This window comes from Lissotriton helveticus, chromosome 5_1 (assembly GCF_964261635.1).
Source record: "Lissotriton helveticus chromosome 5_1, aLisHel1.1, whole genome shotgun sequence".
Lineage (NCBI taxonomy): Eukaryota > Metazoa > Chordata > Amphibia > Caudata > Salamandridae > Lissotriton > Lissotriton helveticus.
The window spans coordinates 1,926,161,643-1,926,177,084 of record NC_136065.1 but is presented as its reverse complement, the minus strand read 5'-3'; the positions used below and the strand labels follow the sequence as shown (position 1 = coordinate 1,926,177,084).

The following is a 15,442-nucleotide window of genomic DNA, read 5'->3' as shown; positions in this document are numbered from 1 at the left end:
GACCCATCTGAAACCTGCGGGTGTAGGAGGTTAGCTCCGCCACGCCTGGACTGGGTGTCGTACAGACTCTGGGTTTATCATCAGCCAGAGACAACCTAATGGAGAAAGCGCGTTCCCCGTCTCACCGCGTTTCTGCTTTCACAGTGCGCTTGTGCGTTGCACCGGAGGGCTGTAAAGCACACCCCACTCTGTGATAATATGGACACCGCTTATTAGGTCACCACTGACCGTGGAGCTTTTAACTGGCTACAGTAAGACTTTAATTGGCATTTAGTAAAACGTTACCGGAGTCCGGCCCATGTAGATGATTTAAGGGAAAGTTGGGAGGTCAAAAGAGAGTAATGGTAGAGCTGAGCGATGAGTTGGGAGTGTAAAGTCTGGGAGGCAAGCGCCGCCATTTTCGCATTCGGGGGCATGTTTTTTGGTGAGTGACGGATGATGTCACAGATAGAAAGAACGCAAAAAACACACCCCCGAATCCGAAAAAGACGGGGCTTAAAGGGAGTGATGCCCCTCTCCTCCAATGGCTGGCCTCTGTTTAGGAAGCCAGCCAATGGAGAAGAGGGGCTGGTTCCAAGCCCCCTCTAAGAAACATTAAATCTCGGGCTCTGCCCACTGCTACGCAGTGCGATGGTCCTCGACCTAAAAAGCAGTGTGAATCCATTTGATGCTTCTGGTGTGTAGCAGCCCAAGATTTACGGTTTTGACAGCTTTCCAGACAGAAAAATTGCAGTGCCTGCATTCTAGTGGCTGGAGAGTGGAGATGCAGGCACTTGCGTGGGGAGGATTGTGTCAAGGCTCCCTTCACAAAATCAATGAAGACTTTGTTAGTAAAGGGCTGCTGATTAGACTTCCTAAAGCACCATCTTTAGTTAGATGGTAGGGAGTAGTGCTGGAACTACAGATTCTGTTTAGGTTAAAAGTGCCCTTTAGGTGAGGCCCAGGATTTTGTCTTCCTTGATCATGCTTAGAAAGAATTTAAATGGCTGTTTATTCATTACCTTTTGCTCATCACAAAACATGAGTCATACATATGCTATACATTGTTTTAGTGCTTCCTGCTTCATTGATGTATGTACCATATTTTCACAACAGTGTGGATGAGTAAATATCCCTCTAGTTGTGCATGGGTTTAACAGCAAAGCTGTCAAACTGGCCTTTTAAAAACAATATAGATTGATTGGGTTTTGGTTGTACCCTTTTCAGTCATTGGCTTTCTTTGACAGCTTCTTTCATTCATTAGCTTGAGACTGTGTCTTGCATCTTGGCTCAGTATAGTAAAGTATTCAGTTGTTTTAGTGTATCCATCTGCCTTCAATGAAGTCCTTGAATTAAACTGCATGAGGGACTGGCAACTCTTCAATTATAAACTCCTCTTTCTGTTCCTGCTGGCTCCCGCTTAGGTGTCCTCCTATAATCTGCAAACGCTGCATGCATTTGCAGTTCAAATACAGAACTCTTGGCTTTGCTCATTCTGGTTTTACATTCTGTGGGGGAGATGTCTGTACTTATCATATCTTGGCTTTGCTCAATTACATTACAGGTCTTTTGGGGTTTCTGCTATTCCTTGTCACTATTGGCAATATTTCTTTTGTGTATCACCCTATCTTGGGTAGAAAGACATCCTCCTTAGTTCTGGACAGTCCCCCACCTACCACAACAAGAGTAAACGGACATCGACACGCCAAATAGGCAAGCCCAGTAGTTTCACCTTTTAGAGGGCTATTGGCTCTGTCAATGCCAGAAATGGCCTCCGGTATTTCAAGAAGCATGAACATGAATGGGTGCCCATTTGGAATGTTTTTTTCTTTGAGAAGAATCATTCCAAGATAACACCTGGTGCAGCACAACACATGCTCACATTTGCACGTCAGCAGCCATCTTGGAATTTTTTAAATGAGGAAAATCATCCCAAAATTGCCACTGCTACATTGTGACGCTTGTGCAAACATGGACACCCGTAGGCATCCATATTGAGACTCTTTTTCTAATAAAAAGCATTCCGAGATGGCAGCTGAAGTGTGTGTATTGAGAATCGCCGCCACAATATTGGCATATATTTGTAATCTTAATTTACCCCTGCAAGTATGCGTGCAGTGCCTCACAATGAAAACGTGAATGGCTCCGTAGCATTGTGCAGCTGTCGGGTCCTCTCAAAAGCAATTTTAATTTAAAAACATTTAAAAAGAATGCAGTACAGGCAGAGAAGGGCCATGGAGCAATGCACACCTGCAGGAAGCAATGCACATCTGCAGGGAGGTGAAAATATGAGGGGACCGATTAGATGGAAGAGAAATCAAGAAGAGACATTTACTTCCATGGATTGCGGTTTCTCAGAAAAATAAATAGTGGTTCACTGATGTCGGCAATGGAATGCTACAATTGAAGGATACAGCATATCCAATTAAACATTGTAAAGAGAAACGCTGCAGGGGTGAGCCATTCAAGAATAGGAAGGAAGTAAATGAGGAGCGGGGAACCGAGATAGACAAAGTCATCCAGTGATTAGCAAGGTGCTGACCCAGAGCCTTCTCTAGGTATTATTATATTGTACTGTAGTCAGTAATTCTTCAAAAATAGACTGTTTAACCTCACTATAGGTGAGATCTAGATTGGAACTGCTGTCTTCTGAAAGTACAGCTATTGTGAGTATTGTAGTAGTGTTGTCACACCATGTCAGAAGCTTTCAAGAAATGAAATATTTTACTCTGGTTGTTCATTAGTGTGTATTTTCATCAGGTTTCTCAAATAGCCCTATATACTGGAAGGGCTTTTTGCTCTTTTTATTTAACATTTGTGTCCAGTGAAAGTTTGAATGCTTCCATCAAATTCTTGGATATTCTACTTAGTTGTAGAGTTTCAACCACCCCATTTGTTAAGGACAAACCTCTTGAAATATTTTCTGGATCTGTGTGATATCCTGTTCGGCCCTTTCCACAAGTGTTTGATTTTTTTTTGTATCGAGTAGATTAGTCATGGATTGTATCAGTTTGATATGAAAGGAGGTCATGCGTGGTATCTGAAAGGCCACCTTCCAAATATGTACATATATTTGGGGGGTGTGAGTAGATGTGCGTCGTGTATTTTGAGTGGGGATTTATGGGTCCATTCGTGGGATAAGTGCATGATGTCATAGCATTAAGGGGAGGAAGAGCCAAGAAAACAAGACTGCTTGTGAGCCATCTACCTGTCTACATTGCAGCAATTGTGGTAAAACATGGTAAGTACCAAAAAATAGTATTGTTAATTAATAAAAGTTGCTCTGTCACAGGAGATAATACATATATATATATATATATATATATATATATATATATATATATTTATTCTGTGCATCCTCATGAGGTAAATGCTTAGCAAATTTTGTCATAGCCTCTGGAGATAATGTGACATTGAACCGACTCACTGTACAACTTCTTTCTACTTCCTTCATTTGAATGTATTTTTTTCATTCCTCTACTGTCAGTTTCATCTCTTGACCATATTGCTTTACTTTTAATGCAACCCACAATTTATTTTATATGTTTTAGCACCTCTACCACCGCCGCCTATGGTACGAAATGGTGCCCGAGAAGCCCCACTTCCTCCAACATATAGAATGCATCTTAACACTGAAACCCCAAACCGGGGGAAGCCACCCCCTCCACCTTCGAGGACCCCCGCAGGTCCGCCACCTCCACCTCCACCAGTGAGAAACGGACACAGAGACTCCATCTCGACAGGGAGATCCTTTTTGGGTGAGTGAGTCCTGTAGAAATTAGTGGGCTTTTTTCTGCACAAGTCAAAAGACAAAGTAGCATTCATCTTCATGCCGATATTTCCGGGTGCACCAAGTTGGGTGGATTTATGAGATCGTTTGCTGTTTTTTCGCAGGGGCTTGAATTAAATTGAGGATTAGGCATTGCAATCTGATTTGGAAATGAGGTGTACTGTAAACTGTGCAAATGGGTGAGATAGAAATGACTTTTGTAGCTCCAAGAAATGTTTGTAACCTTAATGGGTATTTTGACTGATCTGCATTCTGAAGTTTCCAGAAATGAAAAGCGTTATGGTGTGCGCCTTCACAACGTGCTTGACGACATTTCTTCAAAGTAACACTGGATTCAGATGCTTGAGATTCCATCTTGTTAGGCAACCTTGGAAACTGGCTGTTCCACCACCTGTAGTATTGTATACACATTTGTGGCCCCATGCATATGCTGCTTATGTCTTTCGCCCCTACTCCCAAAAAACAGTTATGTCCTTTCTTGACTTATTTTCACTTTCAAAGTTTGAACAGTTTTAGCTTAATTGTTTTTTTTAGATGTACTAGGAGTCCTGCCTCTACTGCCATCTTGGTGGTTTTTGATTTGGGAGTTGAAATCGCTGATGTATAGGATATGTCTACGGCTAAAGACACAGAGATGGACTTTAGATCTAAGCTAATCTGTATTAGTCTTAAATTGGGGACATCTTTATTTTTCACAGACGTATCCAGACAAACTGAACAGCTAGCTGATATTACTGATTGTATTTAATCCCATCTGAGTTCACAATTTCCTTCCATTCCACATAAAAGGTGAGCAGTTCTTTTTCTTAGCAAGTTTTACTTCAAGGAGCCAACGTCTTGACAATGCCTGTTAATTTCTACTTGTCTGTCTAATCCTCTCCTCCTAGTTTCCCTCTGTCTTTTGAGGCCCCCTCAACACATGACTGCATCTGTATAAATAATGTTAGGTCTCGCACCTGCGACGATCGCGCAACGATGTCGCTGCGAGCCCTACCGGTTCTGCTTACAACGAGCTAAGGGAGACAAGAGATGGGCACGCGCACCCTGCCGTAAGCGGATCAGGTCGCGCGCGCGTTCACCATCTCCTGTCTCCCTTGTAAGCCTCAGCACACAATCTCCTGTCTCCCTTGTAAGCCTCAGCACACAGAGACACACGCGCGCACGCACACACACAAACACTCGCGCACACATCCCCTCTCCCCCCCCCCACCCACCAGTCATCGGGTTCTTTTTACACACGCACGCATACATACACACGCATACACACACACACGCGCACACACAGACACACTCGCACACACACGTGCGCACACATCCACCCCCCGTCCCCCCCACCCTCACACCCCACTCACCGGGTTCTTTTCGCATGTCCCTCTCGCCCTCGGCAGCCAGCGGGTCATTCTCGGCAACAGGCGGGGCTCTCCACGAGCACGGGAGCGCCGCTAGCTGACAAGCAAATCTTCCGGCTGGCTTCACGGGCCCAGGAGCGCGGGGTAGGCTCCTGTCTGCTTCCTGTATTTTTGCGGCCCAGCCCCCGTCCCAATACAGGTTGCCTGGCTTCCTGTTCAAGCCGGGCTGCGGCGGTGAGTTTTTTTCAATACCTAACTTGTTATTATTGTCTCAAGTTTGCTTAGGGATCTAGCTGTAGATGTCGGCGCTTACACAGCACAAAATAAATCTAGGTTGGAATCAACAAACGCTGTACATATGGAGGGAGAGGAGGCGCTCGGCGATTCTGTTAATCTAGTGGGATTCAGCTATTCACATTACACTTGAAGCATACATTTCTATAAAAATAAAATGTGTCTTGGATTTTACACCACGTTCTGAAATGTTTGATGTTACGCGGCCGGATCTTCAATGATGTCATTTGTATTGTTTCTTATTGTATTGTCATACTTTTATTTAACAAAAAGAGACAAAATAAAATGTGTCTTGGAGCGCAGTGTTTGGTGTTTTATGGAGTGTTGGAGCTGCGATTATTTTACAGCCCTGGTTTGTTAGGTCCATACATTGCAGCTGCGCCCTCTGTTGACGGGGGGGGGGGTGGATTTACGGACGGATTTACGGACGATGAAACGAGACAGAATTAATTTGGCATGTGGAACGCTTAATGCAAACGTCTTCAGTACATACGCGGCCTATCAGGAGTCTTGCACATCCCCATCAACAAAAAATACAAACACCTACTAAGGTTTGTGTTCAACCAAACTCCTTCTCAGTTCACAGTACTGGCATTCGGACTCAAATCGCACCAAGGGTGTTTACAAAATGCCTAGCAGCGGTAGCAGCGCACCTAAGAAGGCATGGGATATACGTATACCTCAACGGCTGGCTCGTAAAAGCAGGCTCTTATAGCCAATGCAAACACATCCAGCAGGTCGTACAAATGCTAATCCAACTAGGTTTCTCAATCCATTGGGGAAAGTCGGCACTAGAGCTGGAACAGGTGAAGATATTCTTTGGGGCAGAGATCAACACCATACAAGGCAAGGTGTTCCCCAGCAGAAAGAGAACTTTGGCGATACTGAAGGAAATATGTCTTTACTGCAACGGGCAAGTTCTGACAGTGAGGACGGTGAGCAAGCTAATGGGGAGGATGACGTCATGCATACACCTGGTCCCAAATATTCGACTCCACATGAGACCATTCCAGGAATGGATACAGCAGCAATGGTCACAGGCAACAGGGAGTTGGAAAGATCTAGTGGTTGTCACACATGCAGTACATCAGTAAATAGTGTGGTGGAACAAGGAAAACATCAAGGAAGAAGCCATTCACACAGCCAACTCCAACAGTGACCATCACAACACACACCTCCAAGGTGGGATGGGGCGCACACATGAACAAGCTCAAGGTGAGTGGATTATGGTCGCAGCAAGATGCGGCCAAACACATCAACTACCTAGAACTATAAACTGTGGTCCTAGCCTTAAAAGCCTTTCAGAAGGAGCTGTACGGAAACAGGGTGTTGATCCAAACTGACAACACAACCACCATGTTCTACATCAACAAACAAGGAGGAACGCAATCAGTAGTACTATCAGGGCTAGCATAGGAAATATGGACATGGGCCATTCCACTAAGAATAGACCTACTAGCAATACATCTCCCAGGGAAGGACAGTTTGGAAGCAGACAGGCTCAGCAGGCAGACGTCCGCGTCCCACGAATGGGAGATCAACCAACAGGAAATAGAAAAACTATTCTGGAAGTTGGGTACGCGGCAAGTAGGCCTGTTTGAAACACACCAAAAGGCAAAATGCCAACACTTCGCATCCAGACAACCAGACCATCGGTCCCAAGGGAATGCGCTATGGATACGTTGGTGAAAGACATTTGCATACGCTTTTCCCCCGATACCACTGATACACAGGGTACTCAACAAATGCAGGATCAGCAACATGTCTCTAATACTAATAGCATCTCAGTGGGCCTGACCGTCCTGGTTCTCCCAAATAGTGGAAATGGCGCAAGCACCAGCACACAGATTCCCAAGAAGGGAACTGTTAACTATGCAGAACGGAAGAGTGTAACACCCAGAGCCAGAGAGCCTCAGCCTAGCAGCATGGCTCCCAAAGACCTAGAATTTGCACACATCAAACTGCCAGGAAGCACGATGGCAGTACTCTGGGAGGCAAGGCGACCTACCACAAGAACGTGCTACGTAGCAAAGTGGAAAAGATTCTCCGAATGGTGTATTAGGGAGAAACTACAAAGAAAAATCACAAAGGAATCTACAATACTAAAATACTTAATGCACCTACTACAAAGTAAACTAAGCCACACACCCCTAAGGGTGCACTTAGCGGCGATAGTGGCTTACACAAGAAGAGAAACAGGGAAAGGTTTCTTCACATCCCAAGTAGTAAAAAGATTTCTAGAAGGAGCAAAGTGAATCGCACCTTCAAACAGAATGCCAGCACCAGCATGGAACCTCAACGTAGTGCTAACTCAACTGATGAAGGTACCATTTGAGCCTATTCACAAGGCTACACTACACATGCTCGCGCTAAAGACAGCATTCTTGGTAGCTATCACATCGCTACGAAGAGTAAGTGAATTGCTAGTGCTAACACTTCAAGAGCCCTAACTGCAAATACACAATGATAGGATTGTAATGAGAACAGACCCACACTTCATGCCAAAGGTGGTGTCACAGTTCCACATCAATCAATCAAACAATTCAAATACCTATTTTTCCCAAAAAACAGCCACAAGCACAGAAAGGGCGTTACACACACTGGACGCCAGGAGAGCTGTAATGCACTATATAGAAAGGACAAAGGAGTGCTGAAAGACTAAGCAGTTCTTTGTTTCCTTTGCCAGCAGTTTTTTATGACGACCAAAAATACCATTGCAATGTGGATTGCACAAACCATACAACTCTTCCACAAACAAGCAGGACAACTGTTACAAGGAGCAGCTCATGCTCACTCAACAAGGAAGAAAGGAGCAACAATTGCGTTCTAGCGAACACACGTATTTAAGACATTTGCCAAGCTGCAACATGGTTTTCAGTGCACAGGTTCATCAAGCACTACTGTGTAGATATTCAAATGAACAAGAAAGCGCAAGTGGGACAGAAAGTCTTTCCACACATGTTCAGTAACCAGAGCTCATCTTCCACCCAGCCACCACAATAAGGACAAACTGCTACAAAGTCTATGCACTGCATAGTGAATCCAGAAAGATTCATGCCGCAAAATGTATAGTTTCTTACCTGTCGATGTAGTTTTGCAGCTTGAAGACTTTCTGGATTCACTAGCGATCCCACCCTCCTCCGCGATGGGAAAGGGATTAGAACTGGAGATATACATTAAAAGATAAAAGGAAGAAGAAAAAAACCACAACACAAAACAAGAAAAAAGAATCTGAAGATTGCGACCAAAGGTGGGAGCTACCGGAGGAAGCGCATCGACATCACGAAGGACACCAAATGACGGTATGTCGACGCCCACCTGAGCCACGAAAAAAAGACTACAATTCTGGACCCAACCCCTAGCTGGCGGAATAATGTACAGCATAGTGAATCCAGAAAGTCTTCAAGCTGCAAAACTACACTGACAGGTAAGAAACTATACGTTCCTCACTCAAGGGCATATTTGTGTCCACTCCAAGAGTGCCCCTCGGCACAGTTGTCACAGGCAGAGGGTCACTGGAAGGTTCTAATATTGATAAGGGATAGCACACATCGCTCTTTGCATTAGTGAAACAGCTGTTGTACTGCAGACGTTTTGAAGACCCTGTTCTGCAGGTGGCCATTACCAGGTGGAGGGTGCCTCTGAATGACATGACAGTCCCTGGTCTGTGGCCTACTGTCTGCAAATCAGCTATCTGGCCCTTTTAGGCATACACCTAGCCCTTAAAGCTTTTCTCCCAGTGCAAGGTGGTCCTGGTGTGAACTGGCAACATTACCACCATGTTTAACCTGCAAAAACGAGGCACCACACACTCCTCCACTCTCAGCACTAGCTTAGAGAATTAGGCATTGGACTATGCACCACAAAGTGCACTCCTGGCACAGTCATTCTCGGGGGCGGTCTACGACTTTGCAGACCCATTCAGTAGGACGCAGTAAGTCAGTGAGTAGGAGTTTCATCTGCAAGTCCTACTGCATAACGTTTATCGATCGGCATAGACCTCTTCGCCAAGTGCGAAAACTTAAATGCCAAAGCTTCCACTTCCAGGATTCCACACCCCAATCCATGGGCAGTGCTCTAGGAATGAACTTTGAATACGCATTTTCTCCCTCACTTGCTTCTGCTGTAAGTGGTGCAAAAACTGAAGCAAACACCCCTCAACCTTCCCTTACCCTAGTGACCCCCAGGCGTGACCAGACACCCATGGTTTTCAACGTGAATGTTTTCTGGATGCAAATGATGTGCATCTAGTGGTTTCCATTTTTTTTTTGCCAGTCGATTGTTTCCACAATTGGTACCTAGTACACAAATTGTCTCCATCTTCAGATTTTTGTTTTCCCACCAAGCATTGCTGAAGGTTCTCCAATCGCCGAATTAAAAAGATTATTTTTAAAGTTCGTTGAGGATAAGGCCGAAGTTCTAGATGTAAACTATAGACACTGTGATCTGATTTGAAGTAAGAGACTTCACGTCAAGGAAAGAATGGAGAATGTAGGGGCATGGGGCACCTTCTTCTGTTTGATATGAGGAACACACCATTTTGATCCTGTCCTAGTGCTATCACAAGTTTGCCCAGAAGGATCACCATCAGGTGTGCAACCTGTGTCTACCAAGAGAGCATAGTACCATCAACTGTGAGGCATGCACAGAATTCAAATCAAAGACCTTAAAAGTAAGAGATAAACAAAGGCAAGCACACTATGCCATGCAGGGGCAAAGGGAGACTCCATTGCTTAGAGACCTGGGATTGCCTAGCAAAGAGGAAGACCACATTGATCGCCGATAGAGCCAAGGGAGAGGGCTCAGATGTCGAAAAGAAGGTCATCAATGGCGAAAGAACACCAAAAAAATAAAAGTAAGCATCCACAGGTAACGTTGAAATATCAAGATGCAGGCGAGTCTCGGTCAACAGAAACAAGAACACCAAAAGCCGACTTCTGCACCGAAAATCTCACCGACTGAAGGTAAAGAGGGAGCCGAAAGAGCCCATTGGGTCCCACCACAGGGGGACAGGCTGCCGAAAACACACTGGCTTCTAAGGATGACTGAAGTCAAGAGAAGGCGAAAAAAGGGGCCATTGAAACTTAGACACCAGAGGCTTTGTTGTCGAAAAGAAAATAAACACCTACACTTGAGGAGCGCGCGGTCAAGTGCGTATGGAAAGAAAGGCATCTTGAAGCTGAAATGGCTGTGATCCTTCAGAAAAAGGAGTTGGATGCCTCTCTCCAAGAGTTCAGAATTCCGCAAAAATTTTGGTTGAGCAGTCACACAGGGGGTAAGCACTCTGAAGAACTGGAGCCTCCAATGACCCCAGAACCGTATGAGGAAGAGTATCAAGAGATCTTCTGTGAGGAAGAGGACCCAAAGCCCGAGGGCCTGTTTCAAGATACAGAGGTGTCGGAATGCCTCGAAACAGTGGCAGGACCTCGAGACAGATTCCCCAGATGAGGGGACAGACACATATTCATTGAGGCATTTGCCTCCGGATAACATTGCCATGTATAACCAGATAATAAAGAGGAATGCAGACAAGTATGGTGTACAATTAGAGGAGGAGAAGTTACAAACAGGTTTTTATATTAGAGACATTGCTACTCTTACTGAGCAAAAGTCAGTTCATACCTATGCTCCCAAGCATACTGGACATGGGGAGAAAGGCATTCAAGGAGCCTTCTTCGTGCAGGTCAGTAACACCCAAAGCTCAAAAGAAATACAAGAACTGCTCAAAAGACCCATCTTATATTTGAGATAATGTACCAGCACAGTCCATCATTGCAGCCACTGCCAGTAAGAGGGAAAACATACCAACTGCCTCCGGACCGCCCCTGGATAAGGAGAGTAAGTGAATGGACATGGTTAGGAGACGGGAGCAGCAACCCAGTGGGGCACAACCAATTCTAATGCCCTGCTCAACAGATATGCATATCAACAGTATGAGAAGATGGCAGAGCTGACGAAACCTCTCCTGGAGCAATATCAAAAAAGAGCAGCAACCCTTGCAGGAGAAGAAAGGAATATCGCTAACACCTGTTTGAAAACTGCACTAGACACTGCAGACACGGCGAGTAGAAAAATTATGACTGGAATAACCCTAAGAAGGCATGCCTGGCTACGGGTTTAGGGCTTCAAAAATGAGTTCCAAGCAAGCATCATTAACACCTCCTCCAAAAGAGCACACATCTTTTAGAGTGCAGTTTGATACCCTGCACCTGCTCAGGAAAGATAACGACGCAGCAAAATCTATGGGAGCCCTACAGTTCAAGTTCAGAGGACAGCAAAGACTAGGAAGTACGCCTGCCAGAAGAACGGTGGGTAGAAGGAACTTTCAGAGTACCGTAAACACAAACAGGTACTTGGATAAATCCCAATACCAGGAGGGTTCGAGAGGTATGACTGTACCGGAGTATGTCCTCTCTAAATAATGTATATCACAAAAAATACTCCAATAGACACCGGTTAGTATTGTTATTGAACTAGCTGTATCTAAGGGACAAGACTAACAGGAGAAAAGGAATTCCCTAGTGAAAGGTTGTACCTAACCCAACCATGAATGTAGGGAAAAAAACTACTTTTTGTTTATTTACCCTCACACACCCTAGTGGTGTCATGCTTCATCATCGGGTCACCCTGACCCCTATAAGTCAGGGTGGGCTCAACCACAGTGTTGGGAGCTCTTGTGATAGATTAATGGCAAGGGGGTTTAAAGATAAAATACCCCAGTCAGATCCCCGGTTTCCCTTTATTCTTGGGTTCTGTCTGGGTCATTAAAATTATATTAAGAGTGGGTCTTTGTTGGAGTATTATGGTCCTAAGACCCTATTGCCGACATGTTTCAGTCCATTGTGGCCTTGTAGGTCCAGGACTTTCTTCAGGGCAGAGATGACCCCCTATGTAAGGGAACTGAGTGGATGGGAGGTCCCTATCCTATCAGTATGAAAGGGCAGAGTAGCTGCTCCTTATGATATGTATGTGGTGTTTGTGTAGTCTGCCAGGCTCCATCTGTGAAGAAAAGACAGCGACATATAATATGCTCAACAAAATAGATTACTATTGTATAAACGCCCAGTTCGGGTGTCACCTATGTGAGCATGCTCGTTTTTTAAGCATGCTGCGTGGTTCAGGTATCATCCTTTCATTGTGCCACTCAAATTGATCACTGTAACATATTGGATTTATACGTGACAGGTAAGTGGCGGTTTCAATCGCATTCTAGCAATATCAGCGTGAATGTCTGATAGATTTTAAAAATAGCATGCATCCGGTAAAATCAATCTCAATCTAATATGCGTTAAAACCAAGATAACGACTTGGTAAAGTATACATTCATACGATCCACACATCCCATTTCTCATACATGATATACTTTACCCAAATGGGATCGGTCACTGGCGTCTCACGGGACTGGGCAGTCTATGTAGGTGGTCCTAGGTGATTGTTAAGGGGATATATATGGCGTTATCCATAATACTGTCTAGGCAGATATTTGCGGGGATGACTTTCAAACAGGATGTGAAGCCCCTGCATCATATTAGCTGCGTCGTTAAATGCTCGTGCAGACATTCCGACATGGTATTGGTCCCAAACTTACTTTCTTAAGTACACACCCAGCAGTCTGACCTGTTGCAGCCTCCAGTCCCCGGCTCTTATGTTCCGAGTAGTTGTCCTCAGATCTGTTTGTTGTTTAAAGCATTGTTCCGGATGAAAAAAACGGCCGGATGTTCCCGCCCTCACCCTTTGACCCGCAGCGCGCTCGACGTGCAGTGTCATTGTCAAACAGCCGATCCTGAGCCCAGTGACCCACGGGAATTGTAGTTCCCAATGTTTAAGATTCGAGGAAGATTGTATCTATTTTTATTTATTTATTTTGAAAGTTTTATATAGCGCGAACAAGATCTTTGCAGATATCAGAGCGCTTTACATAGAAAGGGGGAACATGAGGGAGCATAGTCAAACAGGTAAGTCAGTAATGCTAATAGTACAAATACGTGGGAGCATAGAAAATCACGTAAGTCGATAATACAGGTAAAACAAATAAGCAAAAGGGTCGAACAAGTAGTACAGATCGGTGCAGAGTCTTAAAAGAGTTCAAAATAATAGTTCAAGTGTATTTAGCCATGAGGATAGCTTTTACTTCTTTCTTAAACAGTGTAGTGGAGGAGATGAGCCTCGTTTCAGGAGGGAGTGAGTTCCAGATCCTGGGTGCCATTCCTGAGAAGGAGCGTTTATAAGTTTTTTCCTTCCGGAATCTTCGAGGCTTCAGCAGAAGATTGTTTGTGCCTCTGGTGTTTCTAGAGCCGCCAGAAATTGTCAACGTCTGAGTGAGATAGCCGGGTGAGCTCAGGTGGACAGCCTTGTGCGTCATGCAGGCGATTTTCAGATGTATTCTGGCTTCAAAAGGCAGCCAGTTCAGGTATTTCAAGTCAGGGGAGATATGTGAATGTTTTTTTGACCCAGTGATGAGTCTCGCTGCAGCGTTTAGAGAAGCTCTTAGGGGTGCGGTAGTAGTTAGGGGGAGTCCGCAGAGGGCGATGCTGCCATATTCTATTTGAGGGATGACTAGTGCTTGTACTGCAGTTTGGAAGTCTTTGGCAGGGAGGAAGGGTTTAAGTTTCCTCAGGGTATTGATTTGGTAGTTCGCTCCCTTAGTTGCCTTGCTGATATGTTGCTGCATGTTGAGATTGGTGTCAAGTGTTATGCCTAAAGATTTTGCTGAGTCCACGATGGTGGGTTGGACATTGAGTGCAGTTAGGTGTTTAAGCCAAATTTGAGTGGTAGAGATCTTCGCGGGAGGTGAGATAAGAAGGAACTCTGTTTTCAGAGCATTGAGTTTGAGATGATTATCGGCAAGCCAGGATTGGGTGCTTCTGATCGTTGAGTTCAGGAGCAAAATGTCTTTGGGGGATTGTAATTTGAGATATAGTTGGGTATCATCGGCGTACATGTGAAAGTGTACATTGGATGCTTGTAACAAGGTGGTGAGAGGTTCCATAACTAGGTTGAGCAAAGTTGGGGATAGGGAGGAACCTTGGGGGACGCCTAACGAAACAGGTATTGGCGAGGACATCAGGTTGTTGCTCTTGAATTTCTGCGACCTGTTGTGTAGAAAGGAAGTGAACCACTTGAGAACAGTCCCAGATAGACCCATTCTTGTGTTTAATAGTTCGAGTAAATTCTCATGTTTAACGGTGTCGAATGCTGAAGAGAGATCAAGAAGGATGAGGAGGCAGGTATCGTTTTGATCTAGGATTTGAAGGGCGTCGTCAATTATGTGGGTCATAGCAGTTTCTGTACTGTGTCCTGCTCGGAAGCCTGATTGATGAGGGTTGAGGAGATCAAACTGATCAATGTGTTTAGTCAGTTGTAGTTGTGCGCATTTTTCCAACAATTTGGCGAGAGTGGGGATATTGGTAATGGGACGGTAGTTGTTTAAATCAGAGGGGTCGGCTGTAGGTTTCTTTAGTAAAGGTGTGACTTGTCCAACTTTGAGGGAGTCGGGGATGGTTCCTTGTTGAAGTGAGCTGTTGATAATTTTAGTCCAGAGTGGGAGGAGCAAAGGGGTAAAGTCTTTTACAGCGTTAGCAGGAAGGGGGTCCGTGAGGTGATTGGATGGTTTCAAGGTGCTGAGCAGTTTGTCAATTTCTTCTTCAGAGTAGGTGATAAAGGATGACCATGTAGCATTGTTTTTTGGTTCAGTGGGTGCTATGCAGTGAGGTTTGGAGTAGAGGCTTGCGTCAATGAGGAGATCGCTCTTTATGTTGTCAGTTCTTTGGATAAAGAAAGCGGAGAAGTCTTCACAGGAGGGAGCCTCGCGCATATTGCTGAGTGGCTGGGGTTGTTCCTTGGATTGTGTTCTGATTAGCTCAAACAGTTTTCTCGGACGGTTTTTTGCTTGGTCGAGCTGGAGGCTGAAGAAATCTGTTTTTGAGCGTTTAATTTTCCTGAAGTAGGCGTTTCTCTTTTTCTTCAGTGTTTTTAGGTGCAGTGCAGAGGGAGCTGATCTCCAGGTGCGCTCTGCCATTCGCATGGCTCA

The 15,442-nt window shown here is 44.9% G+C and overlaps 1 protein-coding gene across 3 annotated transcripts in view; it reads left to right on the top strand.

Annotated features, from left to right (window-relative positions):
- Positions 1–15,442, top strand: part of WIPF2 (WAS/WASL interacting protein family member 2) — a 337,163-nt gene that overhangs the window by 276,039 nt on the left and 45,682 nt on the right. For all 3 annotated transcript variants that reach the window (XM_078645527.1, XM_078645528.1, XM_078645529.1), the window contains exon 6: positions 3,531–3,737. In XM_078645527.1, the coding sequence (XP_078501653.1) occupies positions 3,531–3,737 (207 nt within the window). The remainder of the gene's footprint in view (positions 1–3,530; positions 3,738–15,442) is intronic.